This window comes from Loxodonta africana, chromosome X, assembly GCF_030014295.1.
Source record: "Loxodonta africana isolate mLoxAfr1 chromosome X, mLoxAfr1.hap2, whole genome shotgun sequence".
NCBI lineage: Eukaryota > Metazoa > Chordata > Mammalia > Proboscidea > Elephantidae > Loxodonta > Loxodonta africana.
Window position 1 is genome coordinate 116,868,518 of NC_087369.1, and position 26,070 is coordinate 116,894,587.

The following is a 26,070-nucleotide window of genomic DNA, read 5'->3' on the forward strand; positions in this document are numbered from 1 at the left end:
CAGCAGCACAGTACACATTCTTTTACAATGCACATGGATCATTCTCAAGAATAGACCATATTTTAGGCCACAAATCAAGCCTCAATAAATTAAAAAATATCAAAGTTAATATGAAACATCTTCTCTGATAATGCTATAAAACTAGAAATCAATAACAGAAAAAACAAGTTAAAATACGTAGAAATTGAATAACACCTTACTTAAAAAACAGGGATAATAGAAGAAATTAAAAATGAAATTAAACAATTCTTAGAATCAAACACAGCACATCAAAACCTTTGGGACACAGCAAAAGCAGTGCTCGGGGGGGAATTTATAGCAATAAATGCACACATTAAAAAAGAAAGGGCCCAAATCAATAGCTTAAACCTACAACTCAAACAAATAGAAAAGGAGCAGCAAAAGAAGTCCACAGTCACCAGAAAAAAAAGAAATAATAAAGATCAGAGCAGAAATAAATAGAAAAGAGGAAAACAATAGAAACAACAAGACCAGAAGTTGGTTCTTTGAAAGGATCGTTAAAATTAACAAATCACTGGCCAAACTGACAAAGGGAAAAAATGAGAAGACGCAAATAACCAAAATAAGAAATGAGATGTATGACATTACAACAGAACCAACTGAGACAAAAAGGATCATAACAGAATATTATGAAAAATTATACACCAGCAAATTTGAAAACCTAGAAGAGGACAAATTTCTAGAAACACACTACCTACCTAAACTAACACAAATAAATAGAGGTAAAAATTTGAAAAAAGTATAATAAAAGAAGAAATTGAAGATGTCATTAAAAAAATAAAAAACTCCCAAGAAAAAAAGCCTAGCCCAGATGGCTTCACTGGAAAATTCTATCAAACATTCAGAGAAGAGCTGATACCAATTCTACTCAAACTATTCCAGAATATAGAAAAGGAAGAAATACTCCCTAATTCATTCTATGAAGCCAGCACAATCCTGATACTAAAGCCAGGCAAAGACACCACTAAAAAAGAAAATTATAGACCAATATCCCTTGTGAAGATAGGTGCAAAAATTTTCAACAAATTCTAGCCAACTGAATTCAACAGCATATCAAAAAAATAATAATACATCATGATCAAGAGGGGTTCATACCAGGGATGCAAGATGGGTCAACGTTAGAAAATCAATGTAACCCACCACATAAATAAAACAAAGGAAAAGAATCACATGATCATCTCAATTGACATAGAAAAGGCATTTGATAAAATCCAAAAACTCTAATCAAAATAAGAATAGAAGGGAAATTCCTCGACATAATTAAAGGCATATATGCAAAACCAACAGCCAACATTGTTCTCAACAGAGAAAGATTGAGAACATTCCCCTTGAGAATAGAAATGAGACAAGGATGCCCTTTATCAACACTCTGTTTTAATATTGTACTGGAATTCCTAAGTAGAGCAATAAAGCAAGGGAGGGAAAAAAAGGGTATCCAAATTGGAAAAGACGTAAAAATATCTTTATTCACGGATGACATGACTCTATACAAAGAAAAATCCAAGAGACTCCACAAGGTAGTTACTGGAACTAATAGAAGGATTCAGCAAAGTGGTAGGGTACATGATGAACAGACAAAAATCGGTTGGGTTCCTCTACACTAACAAGGAGGACTCTGAAAAGGAAATCAAGAAATCAATGCCATTTACAATAGCAAACAACAGAAAATAAACTAGATAACTGGGACCTCCTAAAAATTAAATACTTATGCTCATCAAAAGACTTTACTAAAAGGGTAAAAAGAGAATCTACAGACTGGGAAAAAAATTGGCAATGACATATCTGACAAAGGTCTGATCTCTAAAATATATAAAAAATGTGAATACTTCAACAATGAAAAGACAAACAATCCAAGAAAAAAATGGGCAAAGGACATGAACAAACACTTCACCAAAGAAGACATTCAGGTGGCTAACAAACACATGAGGAGATAATCGTGATCACTAACAATTAGATGCAAATCAAACTACAATGAGACACCATCTCACCCCTGCAAAAACAGCACTAATCAAAAAAAAAAAAACAGAAAACAACAAATACTAGTGAGATATGGGGGTGGTTATTGGAGCTCTTACACACTGCTGGTGGGATTGTAAGATGATACATCCGCTATGGAAAATGGCATGGCACTTCCTCAAGAAGCTAGAAATAGAAATACCATATGATCCTGCAATCCCACTGGAGGTATATAACCTAGAGAAATAAGAGCAGTGACACAAATAGACATATGCACACCCATGTTCGTTGCAGCATTATTCACAATAGCAAAAAAAATGGAAACAACCTAAGTGCCCATCAACAGATGAATGGATAAACAAAATGTATATATATACAATGGAATACTATGCAAAAAAAAAAATGCAAGGATAAGGAATAATGGTGAGTCCACGAAACATAACATGGATGAAACTGGAAGGCACAATACTGAGTTAAATAAGTCAATTACAAAAGAACAAGTATGTAAAATACCACTTTTATAAAAAAAGTCAAGAATAGGTTTACAAACAGAAAGCAGTGTTCTTTGATGGCTACTAGGGATGGGGGGCAGAGAGGAAGGGAGAATCACTCACTAGATAGTAAAATTCTGGCGAAGGGAAAGGCAACGCAGAATATGGGGGAAGTCAGCACAACGTGACCAAGGTAAGTGAAGACACTGAGAGCTACACAAGAGTAAAGGACAACTGTGGTTAATGCTATAACATATACAATTCTGCAACAACAGTAATAACAACCAAAAATTTGTGATTGGTTACGTAGGGAAATACAGGTGTGGAAGGGCATATGGGAGTATATGTGTATGCATATATAGGTATAGTCGTGAGCATTTGTATATACATTTTTGTATGTGATACATATATATTCATATATATATGCACATATATATGAATATATAATAGAGCACATAGACACAGTTATGGAAGCATATTAGACATATCCAGACACCTTGTGGGACTGAGTTACTGGGCTTGAAGGCTAAGGACCATAATCTGGGGGGATGTCTAGGTCAATTGGCATAACATAGTTCATAAAGATAATGCTCTACATCCTAGTTTGGTGAGTAGTATCTGGGGTCTTAAAAGCTTGCGAGTGGCCATCTAAGATACAACTATTGGTCTTTTCCCATCTGGAGCTAAGGACAGTGAAGGAAACCAAAGACTCAAGGAAGCAACAGTCCACAAAACTAATGGCCCACATGAACCACAGCCTCCTCTAGCCTGAGATCAGAAGAACTAGATGGTACCCAGCTACGGCTACCTACCATTCTGACCAGGGACACAATAGAAAAGCCAGTTAGAATGGGAGAAAAATGTAAAACAAACAAATTCATAAAAGAAAGACCAGACTTGACTGATAGAGACTGTAGGAACCCCCGAGCCTATCGCCCAAAGACATCCTTTTAATCTGGAACTGAAGCCACCCCTGGAGGTCACCTGTCAGCCAAATAATAGATTGGCCCGTAAAATAATAACACCTGTGATGAATGTGCTCCTTGGAACAATCAACTATATGAGACCAAATGGGCAACATTTGCCTAATAGCAAAGATGAGAAGGGAATCAAATAAATGGAAACGGGGAAGGCAAGGTAGAAATGGGGAGAGTTGCTGACACAATGTGAGGATAGAAACCAAAATCACGGAACAATCTGTGTATGAATAGTTGAATGGGAAACTTATTTGCTGTGTGAACTTTCACTTAAAATACAATAAAATGTGAGAAAGAAAAATGATAAAAACAACAACAAAAACAGAGTCCTTGATGGAGCAAGAAAAAAGTGGGATAAGGAACTCAAATTCTAGTAAAAAGAACAGACTTAGTGGCCTGGCTGAGACTGGAGGGACCCCAGAAAAAAGGGTCCCCAGACTCTGTTAGCCCAGAACTAAAACCATTTCCAAAGCCAATTCTTCAAACAGGGATTGGACCGGATTGTAAGACAAAATGATACTGGTGAGGAGTGTGCTTCTTAACTCAAGTAGACACATGAGACTAAGTGGGCAGTTCCTGTCCAAAGGCGAGATGAGAAGGCGGGAAGGGACGGGAGCTAGTTGAGTGGACACAGGAAATCGGGATGAACAGGAGTGTGCTGTCACATTATAGGGATAGGGTGACATAACAATGTGTTCATAAGTGTTTGTATGAGAAACTAACTTGAGCTGTAAACTTTCACTTAAAAACATAATGATAATAAATAAAATAGCTACTACTTCCACCAAAAAGAGCCATATTTCTTACACATCACCTCTAAATTTCGTCCCATTTTCTGACTTTTATTTTGCTTTATCGTCCTTGCCAAAGAATCTCTGTAATTGGCTTTCTCCTCAAAATGTTTTATTTGCCTTTCTGAACATTAACTATTTTAAGGATCTGAACGAATTATGGCAGGGAACACAAAATTTAACTTCAACTTTCCCCCTCCCCCATGCCAAATTAATGCTGTTTCAAGTGTTACAAGGAAGAATGAAATTGCTAATGTTTAACTGGTCCCAAGGAATAATCTAAGCAGAAGAGCCATTCCAGGGTAGCACAGTATCTCTGTCGATCTTGACCCTGCCCTACTTCCAAGCTTCTAATATATCCTCATAGTCATTTCTTTTGTATTGTGATTTTTTTTTAAGTGAAGCACTTTTAGGTGTCCCATATGGTTTAAAACAAATCAGAAATTCATGTCCTAAATGTTTCGTTAGTCAGAATAATTAAGTTGATCAGTTCTGGGAGCAGTGGAAGCAAAATAATGGGGTCATTGAAGCAGTCAGGCTCCAATGGGAACCTGAGCTCATTCAGATATCAAATCTAATAATTGTTCTACACCTGTATGCACAGTCCCATTGAGCAAATTCACATTAAAGGTTTAGTGGAACAGTTTCAATGCTGTGGTCCAAAGGGACTTGCTACTGTTTTCACAAGAAAGCACTGAATATTTTTTGGCAATATACTTTTAGTGATGTGTTAACTAAGCTCTGTGTGTTCAATGTTGGTGCCCTAGCCCCACCTAGGGAAGAAGAAAAGGGCGCTATGTATTTCCAGGAGTGACTTTCTTACCTTTTAAAGATAATCAAGATGCTCTCGAGCATTAATCATCTGGAGGGAAGAATATGGGATGAATGAACTCAACTGGATTGTGTGTATGTGGAGAGGGAAAGTTTTGTTGAACCCACGCACCTTACTAGAAATGAGGGTCACTTAACCCTTTGCCTTCATAAAATAAAAAGGTATCAAGCATGATTTCGATTATTGAAGTAGAAAGTAGCAGTTAGGCATTCTATATTAATGGAATGTTTTGTTTCTCTTATGTCACTATATGACTGTAGCAGTAAGTTGATGGCTTTTAGTCTTCTACAAGATATCTGAAGAGAGTTGACAGACCTAAAAACAAAAACAAGATCCAAAGATGGATTTAATTCTGCCCTGTAGTGACCACTGAACTAACAGAACTCTAATAGAACTCTTTCATTGGAGGTTTTAAAGCACACAGGAAAATGATAAGATTTGCAGTATATCCTGAAAAATTATGAAAGACAGATATGTCCAGCCCTTTATACCAAAAGAGACAATCAAAGCTGATTTAACTTACCTAATTTTTTTTTAAAGACTGCTTTTTAGTACGCACACACAAACTTATTCATCCAGTGAATTAAAAAACAAAAAAAAAAACTCGTTGCCTTCGAGCCGATTCATACTCATAGTGACCATATATGGCATAGAGTAGCAATTGCCCCATAGGATTTCCACGGAACGCCTAGGTGGATTTGAACTGCTGGCCTTTTGGTTAGCAGCCATAGCTCTTAGCCACTGTGCCACCAGGGCCTCATGCAGTGAACAGTACACTCTAATATTTTTGCTTTCTTTGGAAATAATTCAAAGAACACGTTCATTTGAAAATCATTTATTGGGTACTTATTATATTCCAGGCACCAAGGAAACAGAGATGAAAATGACAGTGCCTGCATTTATGAAGCTCACAGTGAAGTGAAGGGTGACAGACTGCACAGGGACAATCACAGTATAAAGCTGAAGCTGAATTTTAACAGACGAGTTGGAGTTTCTTGAGTAGGAAAAGAAAATGGAGGAGAAGCATGTCCCAAGAAAGGGAACAGCATTTATGGAGACCATAGGAGAGCTTTGTATATATTCAAGGAATAAGAAGCAATTCAACTTTGCTGAAGTATGGATGACAGGCTGGAAAGATGAACAGGCATGATAGGCCCTATGTACTAAGGAGTTTGACTTTTTTTTCTTGCATGGGTGATTAGGAGCCATTTCAGAGTTTAGCTAGCAGTGGCATGGTCAGACATACATTGTAGAATGACTGTCTCCTAGCAACATGGAAGGCCGATTAGGTTCAGGGTAAGGCTAAAGGCAGAAGACATTCATTAGGGGTCTGTTGTAAGAGTCTGGACAATAGAGGAGGAAAGCCTGCACTAAAGCAGTGGTAGTGGAGATGATAATGAAGAAGAAAGAGATTCAAGGATGATTCAGGAGTTAAAATTGAATGAACTTAAGCACAAAATCTGGAATATGTATAAGTGTGTTCATTGAACAGTTATGAAACCAACCCAACTAAATTCTCATTCACATGAGAATGAATACAGGGAAGGGGTCTAGAATGATTCTATTTTTTAACTGGAATTTTGGTGTATGATGGTCCCATTCATCGAACTAAGGAAGCATGAAAAAAGAGGGAGCAGGATCAAAGGGAAAGAAATCGGTTTAGTTTGGATCTTGAGTCTGAGGCAGCTCTGGAACAATCAGGAGAAATATTCAGAAGGCAACTGCAGCAGTAGTAGCCTGAAGCCTAGAAAATGTACATTTGCAATCTGTTAGCATACAAGAGGTAGAGTAGTTAAGTTTCATTTAACTACCCACTGGAGAGTATCTCATGGAAAGTATATGAAGTAATAGGGGAAAGGGCCAAGAATAAAACCCTGGAAGTGACTAACATATAAAAAAAATTTATATATATAAGGGACAAGGAAAAGAGTAGCAGCTTATAAAAGAAACTGACGGATCAGCCAAAGAGGTAGTTTGAGAAGGAAGAAAGAGTAGTGGCTTAGTCAAGTTTCTCTAGAGAAACAGAGGCAGTTATACAGATATGCCCGTTGCTGCTGAGTTGATTCCAACTCATAGCAACCCTATAGAACAGAGTAGAACTGTCCCATAGGGTTTCCGAGGAGCGCCTGGTGGATTCGAGCTGCCGACCTTTTGGTTAGCAGCCAAGCTCTTAACCACTGTGCCATATAGGTATCGGTATATATTTCAAGGAATTAGCTCATGAGATTGTGGGGAGGTGGCTGGCAATTCCAAAATCACTGAATCACTGTTGGGAAGCTGCCTTTTGTTCTTTGGGCCTTCTAACTGATTGATTTAGGCCTGCCCATACTATGAAGATAATCTCCTTTACTTGAGGCCAGCTGATTTAGTTACATGTTTAACTACTACTACATAGAAGGAGCCCTGGTGGTGCAATGATTAAGTGCTCAGCTGTTAACTGGAAGGTTGGCAGTTCGATCCCACCAGGCACTCTGTGGGGGAAAGATGTGGCAGTCTGCTTCTGTGAAGATTTACAGCCTTGAAAACCTTATGAGGCATTTCTGCTCTGTCCTGTAGGATCGCTTTGAGTTGGAATCAACTCTACGGCAACGTGTTTGGTTTTTAGTTTGGCCCCCAAGATCATACCAGTTAGGAAGTGGTAGAAGTGGATTTTGAACCCAAGCAGTCTGGCTCTAGGGCCTACATTTCTAATCCTATTTCTCTAACTAAACCAGTAAAGATGACAGCCTTGGAAACCCTGTGGGGCAGTTCTACTCTGTCCTATAGGGTCGTTATGAGTCAGAATTGACTAGACAGCAAGCAGTATTAACTACCCCATAACAGCAACTAAATTAGTGTTTGACCAAGCAACTGAGCACCATAGGCTATCCAACTTGACACACAAGTTCAACCATCACAAGTAATAATATGCAAACCAAGAGAGGAAAGAGTTTCATGGGCGAATTGTCAACAGTGACATAAGCTACACTGCAGAGAGGTCATGGAAAATAAAGACTGAAAGAAAAATCCTAATTATTAGGAAAGGAATGTGGCATAGAGTCAGATTAGGCCTATTCATAAATGCAGCCATCATGGAACATATCCTGTATTTTCAGTAGAGTTTCACTGTATTTGTATTACTAGAGAAAAGAATGAATTTATTTATACAGTATAAAATTCCATACTTATCGAAATTACATTTTTTTAGATCATCTAGTTTTTCTGATCCATAAGAAAGTATGCACTGTTGGAGTATCTTTCAAAAAGTAGTTAAATAATCTTGACACAGAATCTTTTAGAAGCAATATGTACAAATTCTGCTCTAGTCTTAAAAATTTGATGTTTATGGTTATTGTATTTTGTGACTAGTTCTCAGAATAGGATAAAACAGCCTCTCAGGATAAGATTGTAATGTGGTTAGTCAGAAGAGAGTCTTCTAAGGAAGTACCTTTCACTTCAAGTTATCGTGTGTTTATATGTGGTCAATGCTGGAGCTGGCAACGTGGCTAAATGTCATTTTATGTACTAGGGCAGAGCCAAACCATGCATATTACCTTTTTCCCTCAGTTCCCCTAAAAAAAAAAAAAAGCTATTCCTGGAAACAGTTTCACAGATAGATCCATAGTAAAAGCAAGTATTGAAAAGATAAGGTAGAGTGTATAAACTATCTATCGTTCCATATTAATGTGTCTATATGGGAACAAATGACATATTTATATGTCAGTAAATCTTCATAAAGGTTTTATTCAGAGAAAGAATCAATATATACTTATTGAATGACTGTTTAGTTTTGAGAAGGATAGTGAAGAGGTAGAAGAGACACATTCTCTGCTACCAAGGGACTATCATCTGAGAAAGGTGTGAAACTGGCTATAATTAAATGCTGAATTGTATGGTGCAAATAAGTTGGTGCTATTGGAGTCCAGAGAAAGAAAGATATATGAAGGCTAGAGTGATCCGGGAGGTGGGATTTGAGTGGGCTTTGAAGGATGAGTGGTCTTTAATAGAGGGGAGACAGAGGCAGAAGTGGCAACATAAGCACAAAATCTGCAATATATTTAAGTGTGTTCATTGAACAGTTATGAAACCAACCCAGCTAAATTCAAGGGTGAGTAGTACAGAACAGGAGGAAATCTGGTTGGATAGAGTGGGGACCTTGTGTGTGTGTGTGGGGGAAGAAACCAGAAAGTGTGTAATCCATAAATTTCTCTTTACTTTTTTAGCTGTCACAAATTTTAGAGCCAAGCTTATTACTAATACGTTTTAATCTCCCTGAGCTGCTTCCTTTAGACTGAGCCTGTTTACTTTTATCTTCATATGTCTTATCTTGCAGTGAATTTTAATTTATGAACCCTCTGAAATCCTTTTGAAAGTTAAAATGCTCCAATTTTTATTGTTGTTTTGTCTTTTTTTCACCACTTGAAATTAGGATTGATCCAGGTTACTCTTGTTTTACATCCACTGCAGCATTTTGCGCTAGGGAATAAGAGGCCACTCTTAGTCAATATTCAGTTGAATTCAATAAGAGACCACTCTTATTTAATAAGGGTGACTGGAAGAGAGGAAAGGCTAGGCATAGTGAAAAGTCTGACAATGCATTATTTCCCAATTTTTAGTAGTGCACAGACCCCTTTTAGTGGAAGCTAACTCTTTTGGATTCCCACTGCCATGGATTGAATTGTTTCCCAAAAAAATATGTGTCAATTTGGTTAGGCTATGATTTCCAGTATTGTGTGGTTGTCCTCCATTTTGTGATTGGAATTTTCCTATGTGTTGTAAATTCTAATCTCTGCCTGTGGTTAAAGAGGCAAGATAAGGTTACGTTAAAGAGGATTAGGGTGAGATTGTTACACCCTTGCTAAGGTCACATCCCTGATCCAATGTAAAGGGAGTTTCCCTGAGATGTGGTCTGCACCCCCTTTTATCTTACAAGAGATGAAAGGGAAGCGAGCAGAGTCAGGGGGGACCTCAAACCACCAAGAAAGCAGTGCCGGGAGCAGAGCGTGTCCTTTGGATCCTGGGTTCCTGCACTGGGAAGCTCCTAGTCCAGGGAAAGGTTGATGAGAAGGCGGACAGAGAGAGAACGCCTTCTCCTGGAGCTGACACCCTGAATTTGAACTTCTAACCTACTAGACCCTGAGAGAATAAATTTTTCTTTTTTAAAGCCATTCACTGGCGGTATTTTTTTGATAGTAGCTCTAGATGGCTAAGATACTCAGTAACTGACTAAAAAATATTTTTATTTAAGTATGTGCAAATATAAAAATAGGCCTAAACTCCTTATGCGTTAACATTTTTAACAAAGCTATAAAACACATAAAATTAATATTAATTTACTTTTTTTTTTTTTTACTGGTGCTAGATTTAAGAGTAGAATGATTTGACTTTAGATCTAGTTATATATTTTAACCTCATTGATGCTAATGCAGAGAATCCCTGTTGTATCAGTAGGCTGGACAAAATAGTATTAATAACTTCAATGCTGTGTAATCTAATTCAGGATAATCAGACTTCATGTGAAATGAAAACTATGGTAGTGAGCAACTCTCAAATGCCATTTTTAATGGGATGTTAACGCGATAACTTTGTAAAGTTGTCTTGCTCACACGAAGATAAGGTTAGGATTGAAATCTGTGTAACATGGGTATCTAATCCACTTATTGCTGGAATCAGAAACAGAAAAACTCTTCAGTGCATATCTACCACTCTATTTACAGCTAATTAACAGTTGCAAGTTGGTCCACAAGGAGTGTGTTCTTATAGTGCATCTGTTCACACCATGAAGATGGTACTAACTGCTACGTCACAGGTTCTTGTATGTCCAGGTTGCCTGTAATATTGCGTGTGCTGTGATGACTCAACTCTCTGAAAGATTTTCTCTATTTAAATTATTGTGGAACCTTCATTGGTACAGTGCACCATGATGTGGCTAGGCTTTCATGTAATACAAAAACAAACATATGCATAAAATGCATAGGCGCTGATATATAACAATGAGCAGTACTGGTTACTTGTAAATGATAAGAATATGCTTGTATCAGCATTTTTTACCATACAATAAAAAAGAGAACACAAAATTTTAAGAAATAATGGCCTAGTAAACTTCATTGACTAATTTTTTAAAGGAAATTGGCCCCAACATTGTAGGTTACATTATGTAATCTTTGTTATATTGTATGTATTTTTGTTATATTGTTATAATCTTTGTTATATTGTTATAATCTTTGTTATATTGCACTCTTTTAAAATAGAAACTTACTCAGGACACCTTAAGAAACAAATTTTTTTTTCTTCCTTCTGTGCATCTGTTTTATTCTCTTTTCTTTCAACTGACTTATCACCCTATTTAGCAGTACCTTTCATCACAAGTCAATTCATGCCAGCCTGTGGATTGACTGCCCTTGAGGGGACCAGATATTCATCATGGTCCGTTCAGTGGTCACTGTTGCAAGAAAAAACAAACAAACCAACAAAAAATAACTATTTCATTCTATTTCCCTAAGTAAAAACTCTGGGCCAGGCAGTTTGACCTATAAGTGGTAATGGCATGTCAGGCACAATAACCTGGAGTGACTGTTTTCACTCTATGAAAATATCACCTTTCTCAGGGTCATGGGAAATGTAAGTATAAGTTATATCCATTGTCTCCACTTGCTCCACAACCTTCTGCAATCCTACTTCTGCTCACTTTATTTCACTGAAATTGCTCTCACTAAGGTCTCTAATCCACCACTCATCTGTCAGTTTGTCATACTGTGGTAGCTTGCATGTTGCTGTGATGCTGGAAGTTATGCCACAGGTATTTCAAATGCCAGCAGGGTTACCCATGGTGGACAGGTTTCAGTGGAGCTTCCAGACTAAGACAGACTGGGAAGAAGGATCTGGCAATCTACTTCTGAAAAAATTGGCCAGTGAAAACTTTATGAATACCGGTGCCAGAAGATAAGCCCCTTGAGTTGGAAGGCACTCAAAATACAACTAGGGAAGAGCTGTCTCCTCAAAGTAAAATTGACCTTAATGACATGGAAAGAGTAAAACTTTCAGGACGTTCATTTGCTGATGTGGCACTACTCAAAATGAGAAGAAACAGCTGCAAACATCCATTAATAATTAGAACATAGAACATACAAAGTATGAATCTAGGAAAATTGGAAGTTGTCAAAAACAAAATGAAATGCTTGAAGATCAATATCCTAGGCATTAGTGAGGGAAAAAGGAGTAGTATTGGCCATTTTGAATCAGACAATAATATGTTCAACTATGCCAGGAATGACAAATTAAAGAGGAATGGTGTCACATTCATTGTCCAAAAGAACATTTCAATATTTTTATTGAAGTACAACACTGTCAGGGATAGGATTATATCCATACATTTACAAGGAAGACCAGTTAATATGACTAATATTCAAATTTATGCACTAACCACTAATGCCAAAGATGAAGAATTTACAGATTTTTACCAACTTCTGCAGTCTGAAATTGATCAAACATGCACTCAAGATGCATTGCTAATCACTGGTGAATGAAATGAAAAAATTGGAAACAGAAGGATCAGTAGTTGGAAAATATGGACTTGGTGATAAAAATGATGCTGAAGATCGCATGATAAAATTTTGCAAGACCAACGATTTATTCATGGCAAATGCCTTTTTTTTCCAGCAACTTAAATGGCAACTGCACACGTACACCTCACCAGATGGAATGCACAGGAATCGTGTGGACTACATGTGTGGAAAGAGATGATGGAGAAGCTCAATATCATAAGTCAGAACAAGGGGCTGGGGTCAACTGCAAAACAGGCCTTCAATTACTTATATGCAAGTTCAAGTTAAAGCTGAAAATTTTTAAACAAGTCCACAAGAGCCAAAGTATGACCTTGGTTGTATCCCACCTGAATTTAGATCCCATCTCAGGAATAGATTTGATGCATTGAACACTAATGATCTAAGACCAGACGAGTTGTGGGATAACATAAAGGGCATCATACATGAAGAAAGCAAGAGGTCATTAAAAAGACAGGAAAGGAAGAAAAGACCAAAATGGATGTCAGAAGAGACTCTGAAACCTGCACTTGAACTCAGAGTAGCTAAAGCAAATGGAAGAAATGATGAAGTAAAACAGAAGATTTCAAAGGGCAGCTCTAGAAGACAAACACATGCCGTTGAGTCGATTCTGACTCATGGCGACCCTATAGGACAGAGTAGAGCTGCCCCATGCAGTTTCCAAGGAGCACCTGGTGGATTCAAACTGCAGACTTTTTTTTGGTTAGCGGTGGTAGCACTTAAACGCTACACCACCAGGGTTTCCTGAGAAGACAAAGTAAAGTATTTTAATGAAATGTCCAAAGACCTGGAGTTAGAAGACCAAAAGGGAAGAACACACTTGGCATTTCTCAAACTGGAAGAAAAAAATTCAAGACTTGAGTTAAAAATATTGAAGGATTCTATGGGTAAAATATTGAATGATGCAGGAAGCATCAAAAGAAGATGGAAGGAATACACAGAGTTACTATACCAAAAAGAATTGGTTGACATTCAACCATTTCCAGAGGTAGCATAGGATCAAGAAACAACGATACTGAAGAAGTCCAAGCTGCACTGAAGGCACTGGCAAAATACAAAGCTCCTAGAATTGACGGAATACCAATTGAGATGTTTCAGCAAATGGATGCAGCACTGGTGCACTTACTCATCTATGCCAAGAAATTTGGAAGACAACTATTTGGCCAACCTAGTGGAAGAGATCCATATTTGTGCCCATTCAAAACAAAGGTGATCCAAAAGAATGTGCATATTATTGAACAATATCATTAGTATCATACGCAAGTAAAATTTTGCTGAATATCATTCAAAAATGTTTACAACAGTACATCAACACAGGACTGCCAGAAATTCAAGCTGGATACAGAAGAGGATGTGGAATGAGGGATATCATTGCTGGTGTCACATGGATCTTGGCTGAAAGCACAGAATATCAGAAAGAAGTTTACCTGCGTTTTATTGACCATGCAAAGGCATTTGACTGTGTGGATCATAACAAATTATGGATAACATTGTGAAAAATGGGAATTCCAGAATACTTAATTGTGCTCATAAGGAACATGTACACAGACCAAGAGGCAGTTTTTCCGAACAGGACAAGGGAATACTAAAAAAAAATCCTTTGCCATCTAGTTGATTCCAACTCATAGCAGCCCTATTGGTCAGAGTAGAACTGCACCATAGGATTTCCAAGGAGCAGCTGGTGGATTTGAGCTGCATGGTTTAAAATTAGAAAAACTGTATGTCAGGGTTGTATTCTTTCATCATACTTTTTCAATATGTATGCTGAGAAAATAATCGAAGAAGCTGGACTATATGAACAGTGTGGCATCAGGATTGCAGGAAGACTCATTAATAACCTGTGATATACAGATGACACAACCTTGCTTGCTGAAAGTAAAGAGGACTTGAAGCACTTATTAATGAAGATTAAAGACTACACCCTTAAGTGTAGAGTACAGCTCAACATAAAACAAAAATCCTCACAACTGGACCAATAAGCAACATTATGATAAACAGAGAAAAGATTGAAGTTGTTAAGGATTTCATTTTACTTGGATGCCCAGTCAAGGCCCATGGAAGCAGTAGTCAAGAAATCAAGCATTGTATTATTGCATTGGGCAAATCTGCTGCAAACAACCTCTTTAAAGTGTTAAAAAGCAAAGATATCACCTTGAAGTATAAGGTGCACATGTCCAAAGCCATGGTATATTGTCACCTCATATGAATGCAAAAGCTGGACAATGAATAAGGAAGACTGAAGAATTGATGCGTTCGAATTATGGTGTTGGCAAAGAATATTGAATATACCGTGGACTGACAGAAGAACAAACAAATTTCTCTTGGAAGAAGTATAGCAAGAATGCTCCTCAGACACAAGGATGGTGAGACTTTGTCTCACATACTTTGGACATATTATCAGGAGGGACCAGTCTCTGGAGAAGGACACCATGCTTTGTAAAGTAGAGGATCAGTGAAAAAGAAGACACCCCTCGAAGAGATGGATTGACACAGTGGCTAGAACAATGGGCTCAAACATAGCAAGGATTGTGAGGATGGCACAGGACCAGGCAGTGTTTCATTGTGTTGTACATAGAGTCCCTATCAGTCAGAATCAACTTGACGGCACCTAACAGTAACAACAAACAATGATTAACAACAGATATGAATTAAGTGCAGTCATTTTGTTATACTTTTTTTGTGTGGAGTTTATGGTTTCTTTTTTCCTGTTAATTTTCTGTGCTCAATTCTTTTGTGTATGGGTTTCCTTTTCCTATCAATCATTGTTGTTTTTGTTTTTACCAGCCTTTTTTATTTTCTTCTTTTCTGTTTTGGTGAGTAGATTTATTAATTTTCTTTGTGGTTACGCCTAAATTTAGTTTTGGCCTCATAAATTTAAAACAGCCTGTTGTATCTCGAAATCACCATGACTTCCTCTCCATGTGGAAGTTCTATAGCTGCACCTTTTATTTCCCCCTTTTTTGTTTTGAAGTTGTCATCGCTTATAGCTTAACACTTGTGGTTTGCTGTAGTCAGTTTTGTAGCTTTATTTTACTTTTTTGAAATCTTTATCTGGGTTGGTATCTGAGTGATGCTTTTGTGTGTCTTTATCTCAGGCTGTTGTCCGATGTTGTTGGTTCTCTCTCCAAAGGGCACCCTTTAACATTTCTTGTTAGGCTTGTCTGGTTTTTATAAATTCCCATAATTTCAGCTTATCTGGTAATGTCTTAGTTTTGCCATTGTTTTTGAAAGACAGTTTTGCTGGATATATGATTCTTGGTTGACCATTCCTCTAGGATTTTAAGTTATCACATTGCATTCTTGCTTGTGTGGTTTCTGATAAGAAATCAGTGCTTAGTCTTATTGGTGCCCCTTTGTATGTGATATTTCATTTTTTACAAGCTGCTTTCAGAATTCTTTGTCTTTGGTTTTAGAAGTTTTGATTATGAAATGTCTTGGTGAATTTCTTTTGGGGTCTTCCCTGTATGGGGTTTGTTTGGGCTTCTTGGATGGAAATCTTCTCATCTTTCGTGATACTTGGGAAGTTTTCTCCCAATATGTCTTCAAAAATTCTCTGTACTTTTTTTCTCCTCTTCTTCTGAAATTCTTATTACACATAAATTATGTATTTTCATTTTTTTTTCTGATTGTTCCTCAAACAAATTAGCATCAAGGGATTTGTCCCCTATTTCACTGCTGCTGTCTTCATTTGATTCTATTCTACTTCTATGTCCTTCCATTGTGTTATCTATTTCTGATATTTTACTGTTAATTGTTAATCTTCTAAATTTCTAATTGCCTTTTGAGTCTGTCATTTTCTTCTTGTATTGTTTTCCTGAATTCTTCCAGGGTTTTGTCTATGTTTTCTTTGATCTCTTTGAGGATCCTGAATGTAAGTGTTTTGAATTCCTTCTCAGGTAGTTCTATTATCATTTCTTCCTCAGGAAGGCTTTCTTCCCTTTATTTTGCTCAGTTGTTTGATCCATCTTATACTGTTTCTTCATATGATTTGTTATTGTTTGCTGTCTCTGAGGCATTAAGGTGCTATTTTATTTATTTATCTATTTATCTATTGACTGTATGTTTGTTTTGTCTTAATTTTTTTGTTTTGATATACCTGAGCAGGCAGGGCTGGTGTGCTTCACTGATAAACAGTCTGACAACACAGGAGTGCTTGCTACCTATTGTCAGGTTGTCAGGGTGATGGTGGGGGTGGGGTGTTAGTGGGGGAAGTAGGGGCTCATATCACAGTCCCTGGGCAGATGAGGCAGTGGGGATGCTGGGGGCTCACACTGCTCATCACTGGGAAGGTGGGGGGAGGGTCACCAGGCATGGGTGCTAGGGCACTCCGCATAGGCTATAGCCAGCAATCAGCGCCTGGCCCCGACCAAATGTGTGTGGGGGGGCGGTGCAGCCCAGAGTCTGGTTGGGTGGAGACCTCCTGCAGACAGTGTATGTATCTACTACTTTGTGTTCGTCACCCACCCTCATGGTCAGGGACTGCCACTGGTGAGTGACCCTGTCTCTGGTTCCTGACCCTCTCCCTCCTCTATGGTTGCCAGGATCCCTGGAACTCTCAATCACCTTCTCGTACTTTACCTTCTTAGATGTGGTTCATGTCCTGCTCCCCTTGATTTACTCCAGGTTTGTCTATACAGTTTCTCTGTCTCCTATTAGAATCCATGTAGTTGCTTTCCTGTGCTCCTCCCCCATGATTGCTGCTCGCTTTGTCTCCAGATGGTCATGCTGCCCTAAGCTGGCCAGCAGGGCACCTCTCCTATCCATAACTCTCCTCGTTCCCTGTTTTCATTCAGTTTCTCCTTCCAGTCAGTGTTCGATCTAATTATTCATCCTTCCTTTTGATGCTCAGGCTTCCAGGATTGTCATCCGTATCTGTGTTATTTGGTTTCTTGGGTCTTTGCTGTAGGGAGACAGCATGGTATGTCTGACTAAGTCACCATCTTGGGCCATCTCCTCATCAAACTGATTTCTAAGCTAAAAGGCCACAATCACTATATAATAAGTGGCTTGAGAAAAGACAGACTCATTCATGTATGTATCCCCCTAGCACTATGCCAGGCACATATTCAGTGTTCGAGTAAGGTTTGTTGAAATAAATTGCAGTCCAGTTTTTGGACAAAGGGAAATATGCTTCACATGGGAACAGACCCTGGTCATGAAGATAAGCCTCCTTCTTTCCAGTAAGTAGGTCTACTCAGGAAATCAAATTAAAGGTTATCATAACTCTAGGAAAAAAATGAGTGATTAGTTTTACTGGATATATCATTCAGGCCAGGGTGGAATCCCTAGAAATAATCTCTTTCTACCCTAGGGGGCAAATCTGTCCAGACAACTGGAATCCTAAAGCAGAAGAGTAATAGAAAGCAAGCTGGCAACATTTCTGTACCCACTAGAGGACAATGAGAAAATAAATAAATAAATTGCTAGAAAATATTTTTCATTGCTTCCCAAGAGCATTAAAAAATACCCTGCCCATGGTAATTTTTGAAATAAATAAAAAGTCAGAACCTTGATAAAATCTGATTTCCTGGCTGATGTTTATTAAGACTTTATTTTTATAGAGTAATATGAAGACTTTTATGAACATCTTTTTGCATCTTATCACACTGTCCTAAAACTGGCTAAGAAATTTCATAGTCACCATAATGAGACTGTCTAAACCTTTAAAAGTACATTAAGACCTTGATGCTAAAATCTTTGGGATTTGATTCTTATCAAATATAAAAAAAAATCAAGCTTTTACTTTGTATCAGGTACCATTCTGGTCCTTTTTTGTTTTTCTTTCATGTAGCCTTTTTAACTACCCTGTTAGGTAGGTCTTTAATATTATTTTCATGTTCACAGTTAGAAAAACTAAAGTTTAGGAAAGCAGTGCTATTATGTGGCAGAACAAAGATTTAAACCCATATGGTCATACTCTGTAAACTTTACTCTTTCTGTAACAGTGAATTGTGGATATCAATTGTAGGTAGAAGCAGCTTTTCTCTTGAGGCTTGTTGACTAGTGTGTGTGTGTTTGTGTGTGTATATGTGTGTGTTCGTGTGTTTCACATCTATCAGATGATTAACATGGACCAGGTACTGTAATAAGAGCTTTACATAGATTATCTCATTTAATCCTCATAACACCCTACAGTAATGTAAGCACTATTATTATCCCGATTTTGCAGACTAGGAGACTGATGTTTAAAAAGGTTCATTTTGCAAATGTATAAATTTGACCGTGGCCTGGTTTTTTAGACAAAAATGTGTCTAGTAATCTGCATTAACAGGTTCAAAGAGTACATATTCCTCATAGCTTTACATTACTTCATTGTCATATGTTTCACCAGTACAAATGGTGGTGAGAATTAGTATAATGCTTAGTGCCAAGACTCCCCTCGCCACCTCCATACACTACCACATGCATTATACTGGAAAAATAACTCAGAATGCATGCCCTGATGGAAATGGTTTGGTATCATTTGCTATCAAAGCACAGACTCTTTTTTTCAATTTTAATACGTCATTTTTAGGTAACACGTTACAAAGCAATTTTAAAGTCTCATTTAATTTTACCATTGAAGTAAAGCTATCACCAGATGATGTAATGACGTACCTCCTTGTCTTTCTGAGTTTTACCCATCTTTTTGGAGAGAGAAAATGTCTAGCTTCACTTCTTAAAACTATATCTTTTAGAACTTACAATTTAAGATATGTTAAATACCCTTATAAAAGATAGTAGTGTGTGAAGATAAATTTATTTATGCTCTAAAACCAACTTAGTTGTATGCCACTTTCCCATTTATTTAAGCAGGACAGAAAATGGCACCAGCTTGCTTGCTTGCTATCTTTCTTTCTTTTTTCTATTATAGTGTATTTGTTGTTATTATTGTCAACCACCATTAAGTCAGCTTCTGACTCATGGTGACCCCATGCACAATGGAACAAAACACCGCCCAGTACTGCACCATCCCCATAATCAGACCATTGTGATTCATAGGGTTTTCTTTGGCTAATTCTCAGAAGTAGATTGCCAGGCCTTCGTTCCTAGTTCATTTTAGCCTGGAATCTTTGCTGAAACTTGTTCAACATTATAATAACACACAAGCTTCCACTGATAGACGGGTGGTGTCTGCACTTGAGGTATATTGGCCAGGAACGAACCTGGGTCTCCTGCATGGAAGCCGAGAATTCTACCACTGACCTGTTACTGCCCCTATAGCATACTTAGTGATCGTATAAACAACGAGTTAATTCAGATTATTGAATCCTAAACTGCTGTTTCTTTGAATTGAAAACAGTACAACATTTTTAGCTAGAGACTGATTAATCTAACCTCTTATCTAGTTTTTCCACCTAATTTGCCAAGTTAATCATGTTTAATACCAAAAATTCAGATAATATGGGAAAAAAAAATAATGGCCCCACCATTCAGAGATACTACTCTAAAACTCCCATCATCAGCAAGAAATAGGTAGCTCAGATTCAAGAGATAGGTTGATGTATAGTCTTATAGAGTGATTCAGAAACAAAAGCAGATGACAGGTAAGGATATTCCAGGTCACCATATCAGCAACAATGCTCAGGCAGATCACAAACAACTGCCACTGAAAATGACAGAGGATTGTCCATCATATGATCCAAGAGAAATGGCTGATGCCTAGTATTTTTAGTCATAGGGATCTATGCCACACATGGAGTAGAAAGACACAGAGATGACAGGTGATAGTAACGAACTGACCTTGTATCCACAGTGCCATTTAACAGCTAGTTTTTTTTTTTATTCTGTAACAACCCATACGGTTGCCCAAGTTCTCACCCCCGCCAAGTCCTCTTGGCCTAGGTCATTGTGATCTACACCTTGATCAGCTCTTCTGTCACTGTCGATAGTGTGTTATCTAGGCTTCAACAACAGAACCTCACCAAACAATTTCAGATGACCCATTTCTGCTTCAAGGTGGTTAAAAAATTAAAAATAAAATCACATGTTTATGAAAACAGCTACCACTATATTTCAGTCCTTATAACTCCGAATCTGGCCAATGTGCTTTCCTTTCATTAGTTTTTTTTTCCCCCCTAGAAAAAAGAAACTTAATATGTCTAAGAATTCGGATTTTCCTTTTATACATTCATTGCTGCTCATGCCCACCAAATAGGAAAAGTTTGGTAATTCAGTGGTCACCAATATAAGGAACTAGAACTTTTTTTTCTAACTAATCAAAAATCAATAGCTATCTTTCCATTTCTTCTCTTTGAAATCCTACCTATCTTTTCAGACCTAATTGGGATGATGTTGTACTTAGAATGCGATACATGCCACAAGAGGCATAGAGTTTCATGTTATAGTTGTTCGTACATTTATCCTTTCCACCCTAACAACTTATAAGGGTGCCTACTGTGGTACCCTGCAGATCGTTTCCACCCAAAACCCACTGCTGTTGAGTCGATTCTGACTCATAGTGGCCCTATAGGGCAGAGGAGAACCACCCCATAGGGTTTCCAAGGCTGTAATCTTTTCGGAAATAGACTGTTATGTCTTTCTCCTGTGGAGGAGCTGGTGGGTTGGAACTGCCAACCTTTTTGGTCAGCAGCTGAGTGCTTTTAATCACTGCACCACTATGGCTCTTTGCAGATAGTTTATGAAGTAAAATTTTGTGGAAAGAAGGAAGGGAAAAGGAGGGAGGGGCGGAGAGAGAAAAGGGAGGGGGTGGGAGGAAGGAAGGCAGGCTGGCTTTCCTTTCCCTTCCTTTCCTTGTTTAAATGACAAATTATATTCCCTGCGTGTAAGCAGTATAGCTGAAGGTGAATTCAAGGATCAGTTCCTGATTCACTGATTGGATGATTGGATGATTACTTAATCAACAGACAGTTTTTGAGAAACTGCTATGTGTAAGCCACTGTGATAGACACCTTGAGCAGCTCTGTTATACTTTAAATTTGGTTTCTATTTGTTTGCTCTTTGACATAAATTTCATATATAATTTACTTGGAGCTTTTTTCAACTATTTTCTAGCATTCTTCCATGTTTTTATTTGCTGCCCTTTCTCATATTTTCCAGATACACAGGCATTTTCATCAAACTTTCAACCTCATAGAGAGCAAATTTGTCTTAGGGTTGAATTGCATTCTCTAGCAAAGAAACAAGCATAATGCATGGCTAATGGACAAAATGAAGGACATTAAAAAAAATTCTATTCACTAGCTTTGACATTGAGTGCAAAGATAATCAACAGCAAGGTTTGTGGCAATTGAAATACTGAACAACATACTGGTTTTGTTTTTTTCTGAGTCATACTTTTCTGAAACCCTTTGAAATATTCAGGCTATCAATTATGTAAATTCTAGTCAGCTAAAATCCCAAGAGGTTGGCTTTATGTATTATGAAAATATCATGTTTATTTTGGGTATGATAGATAAAAGTAAATATTATATATTTTCTACATTCATAGCTTAATATGGATTAAGTTTTTAATGCCTTGAAGCAATATTATTGTACTGTGTGGTTTTACTTTTATCATGTATTTCAATCTTCCTAAAGTTACTATAATTGAGTTTGTTTGATAATGTACCATTATATTACTACGAGACTTGATAGTTTGCAAAATATGAGGTTCATAATAGAGATAGAGAGTAGAGTTACTACCTGGCAGGGAGGATAAGAAGAAAGTGAAATATAGAAAAGTGATTTAATCTCACTACTGCAGTTTTATAAAATATAATTTGTTTTTCCTCTAGCACAGCCAAATTTCCTGCTGATAACAAGCTGCTGAATTAATAAATCCATTGCAAGTATTGAGACTTTTCCCTTAATAAGATAATGAATGCTGAACATTAAGAAGAGAAAAGGAAAGGCATTCTTTGTGCAGACATTACTGCTAGCAGATCTACATCCCTAAGCACAGAAAAAATACCAACATCATAACCCTGAACAATATCAATGTGAAAATAATTTGCACATCTCAATTAGAATACCGTATTTTCTACACAAAAACACGCTGTTTCCTGGAACACATTTGCTTATTTTCCAATTGGAAAGACATTTAGGGGTCTATTTTGTTATCATTACATGTACTTAACTCCAATTACAGTTAATGGGAGTTGTGTGTCTATAGTCACAGTAGCCTCTGAACTACTTTAACATTATTGCTTTCCATTATCATCCTCGTTAAAATAACTTTCATCTCTTCTGCCAACCTGAACTATTGTGGTAATCTAGGTTTCTATTTTCTTTGCGTGGATTTATTTGCATGTAATGAAGGATGTAGATTACACAACATGGCCTGTCTCTACTGTTAAAAACAGTATGATGTCACTGAGATTCAAATAGAGCTAGAACTATTTACTTGTTAAGTGGAGGTAATTGACTGGCTTCTAGACATGCATTTCTGCACAGCACCTTGGGTATACAACACTGTTGGAATAAAACAGTTCGATATAGTTTACTACCTGTGGTATCTAGTAGAAGCCAAATTTATAAAACATATTGTACAAAAATATGAGGGAATAAGGTGTACAAAGTAGAAGCATTAGATTTTATCATCAGAAAACGAAGCTATACATTTAATTGCAATTATTATTCAAATTTTAATGAGGTAGAAATGATGAGAACAGATGTATAGGGCCCTCTGTGGGTGGTTATAAAATATCTATATATAATTGGTAGTGCTCTTGTGGTTAAATGCTGGGCACTGCTGTGTTTCCAGAAGAAAAGGGATCAGCTGTCAGAAAAAGTGATCAGAAGACAGGAAAAGATGCCTTGTTAAGTCTTTAAGAAAATGAAGAACCTGAGGACAACTCTTAAAAATATCATTAGGGACCTTGTTGTCACTTGGCTCATTGGCACCCAACAGACAGCTGTCTTTGCTAGGACCAGCCTATACCCATTAGGTTTATCAACTGTGTTGTTTTCAAGTTGTTTGGTGATGAGAACATGATGTAGAGTTCCAAAGTGGGCCCTAAAAACACACATTTGAAATGAAAATATAAATTATAGGGGATTTGCTCTACCAGATATTAAAACATATTATAAGGCTGAAATAATGAAATCAGGAGGTATTGGCATCAAAATATGGGAACAATATGTGGATAAATGGAACAGAGATAGACCCTAGTATAGATCATTTGGAGCCCTGCTGGCACAGTGGTTAAGAGCTCAGCTGCTAACAAAAAGGTCAGCAGTTTGAATCCACCAACCACTCCGTGGAAACCCTACGGGGCAGTTCTACTCTGTCCTATTATAGGGTCGCTATGAGTTGGAATCAACTCAATGGCAAGGAGCTTTGGTTATAGATAATTTAATGTGATAATCTTAAAATTATGAATCAGTGTAGAAATTCATGATTATTCAACTAATGGTGCTGGGGCAATCCATTTCCTCTTTGCAAGGAAATAAAAAACAGAAAACAATGTAGAAACTTACCTGATATTGTACAACAAAATTAATTGCAGATAATTTAAATAGTTAAATGTAAAAAAAACAAACCTTAAAGATCAAGAAGAGATACAATTCAGTGTTTATCTCATCTCTCTTACTAGAGAAGGGCTCTCTAAGTTTAAAGGCAATGGGACAAATCACAATGCAAAAGATTGATAAACTACATAAAAATGGTAAAAATAAAGGCATATGTTTCTAAAAACTCACAACACAAACTGAATAAATATGCAATCAACCAACTAGGAAAAATATTTCTAATGAGTAGTTCAAGGTGGTTAATAGCTTTAATATGTAGAGTTCAAAATAAAACCAAAGGCAAAAACCTAAGACCCCAGTAGATAAGTGGGCAAAGAACACGACCATCATTAAAAAGAAGAGATATAAATGGATAATAGCATATGGAAAGTCCTACCTCACTATAACTTGAAGAAATGCAAAAAGACAGAATTGTTTTACTTTTCATATTAGTACATTTTTGGTGAAAAAGTAATACCTAAGAACGAGGTAAGGTAGACACATTCACATACTCTCAACTGGGATTTAAATTTAAATTAACATAATTATGGAAAATATTTGGGCTTAATTTTACATGCCCTTTCATATAGCAGTGCTGCTTGGTTACATGGCATATGTAAAGAGGTAAAACTATAAAGATGTTCATTGCTATGCTGTTTATATGAGCAAAATATTGGGAGCAACTGAAACAGTAAAATAAATTATAGTAGTAGAATAGTATGTGGCCATTAAACATCATCTTTTTGATATCATGTTTCCAGAAGTTTGTTGTTGTTGTTGTTAGGTGCCGTCAAGTCGGTTCCGACTCATAGTGACCCTGTGCACAACAGAACGAAACACTGCCTGGTCCTGCACCATCCTTACAATTGTTGCTATGCTTGAGCTCATTGTTGCAGCCACTGTGTCAGCCCACCTCATTGAGGGTCTTCCTCTTTTCCGCTGACCCTGTACTCTGCCAAGCATGATATCCTTCTCCAGAGACTGATCCCTCGTGACAACATGTCCAAAGTATGTAAGACTCAGTCTCACCATCCTTGCTTCTAAGGAGCATTCTGGTTGTACTTCTTCCAGGACAGATTTGTGCGTTCTTTTGGCAGTCCATGGTATATTCAATATTTTTCACCAACACCACAATTCAAAGGCGTCAGTTGTCTTCCTTATTCATTGCCCAGTTTTCACATGCATATGATACAATTAAAAATACCATGGCTTGGGTCAGGCGCACCTTAGTCTTCAAGGTGACATCCTTGCTTTTCAACACTTTAAAGAGGTCCTTTGCAAACAATGCAGTGCATCATTTGATTTCTTGACTGCTGCTTCCTTCCATAGGCGTTGATTGTGGATCCAAGTAAAATGAAATCCTTGACAACTTCGATCTTTTCTCTGTTTATCATGATGTTGTTTAATGGGCCAGTTGTGAGAATTTTTTTTTCTTTATATTGAGGTCCGATCCATACTGAAGGCTGTGGTCTTTGATCTTCATTAGGAAGTATTTCAAGTCCTTTTCACCTTCAGCAAAGAAGGTTGTGTCATCTGCTTAACGCAGGTTGTTAATGAGTATTTCTCCGATCCTGATGGCCCATTCTTCTTCATATAGTCCAGCCTCTCGGATTATCTGCTCAGCATACAGATTGAATAGGTATGGTGAAAGGATACAACCCTGACACACACCTTTCCTGACTTTAAACCAATCAGTATCCCCTTGTTCTGTCCAAACAACTGCCTCTTGATCTATGTAAAGGTTCCTCATGAGCACAATTAAGTGTTCTGGAATTCCCATTCTTCACAATGTTATCCATAATTTGTTATGTTCCACACAGTCAAATACCTTTGCATAGTCAATAAACCACAAGTAAACATCCTTCTGGTATTCTCTGCTTTCAGTCAGGATCCATCTGACATCAGCAGTGATGTCCCTGGTTCCATGTCCTCTTCTGAAACCAGCCTGAATTCCTGGCAGTTCCCTGTCGATACACTGCTGCAGCCGTTTTTGAATGATCTTCAGCAAAATTTTGCTTGCGTGTGATATTA

At 37.4% G+C, this 26,070-nt stretch overlaps 1 protein-coding gene across 7 annotated transcripts in view; it reads left to right on the forward strand.

The window, feature by feature from the left end:
- The window catches only part of DIAPH2 (diaphanous related formin 2), a 940,735-nt gene that overhangs the window by 906,132 nt on the left and 8,533 nt on the right, over positions 1 to 26,070 (forward strand). The window contains exon 28 of one of the 7 annotated variants that reach the window (XM_064277945.1): positions 21,649 to 21,866. The exons of the other annotated variants lie outside the window; for them this stretch is intronic. Within the exon in view, the coding sequence (XP_064134015.1) occupies positions 21,649 to 21,740 (92 nt within the window). The 3' untranslated portion in view covers positions 21,741 to 21,866. Of the gene's footprint in view, positions 1 to 21,648; positions 21,867 to 26,070 lie in introns of those variants that run through there. 7 annotated transcript variants of the gene reach the window in all.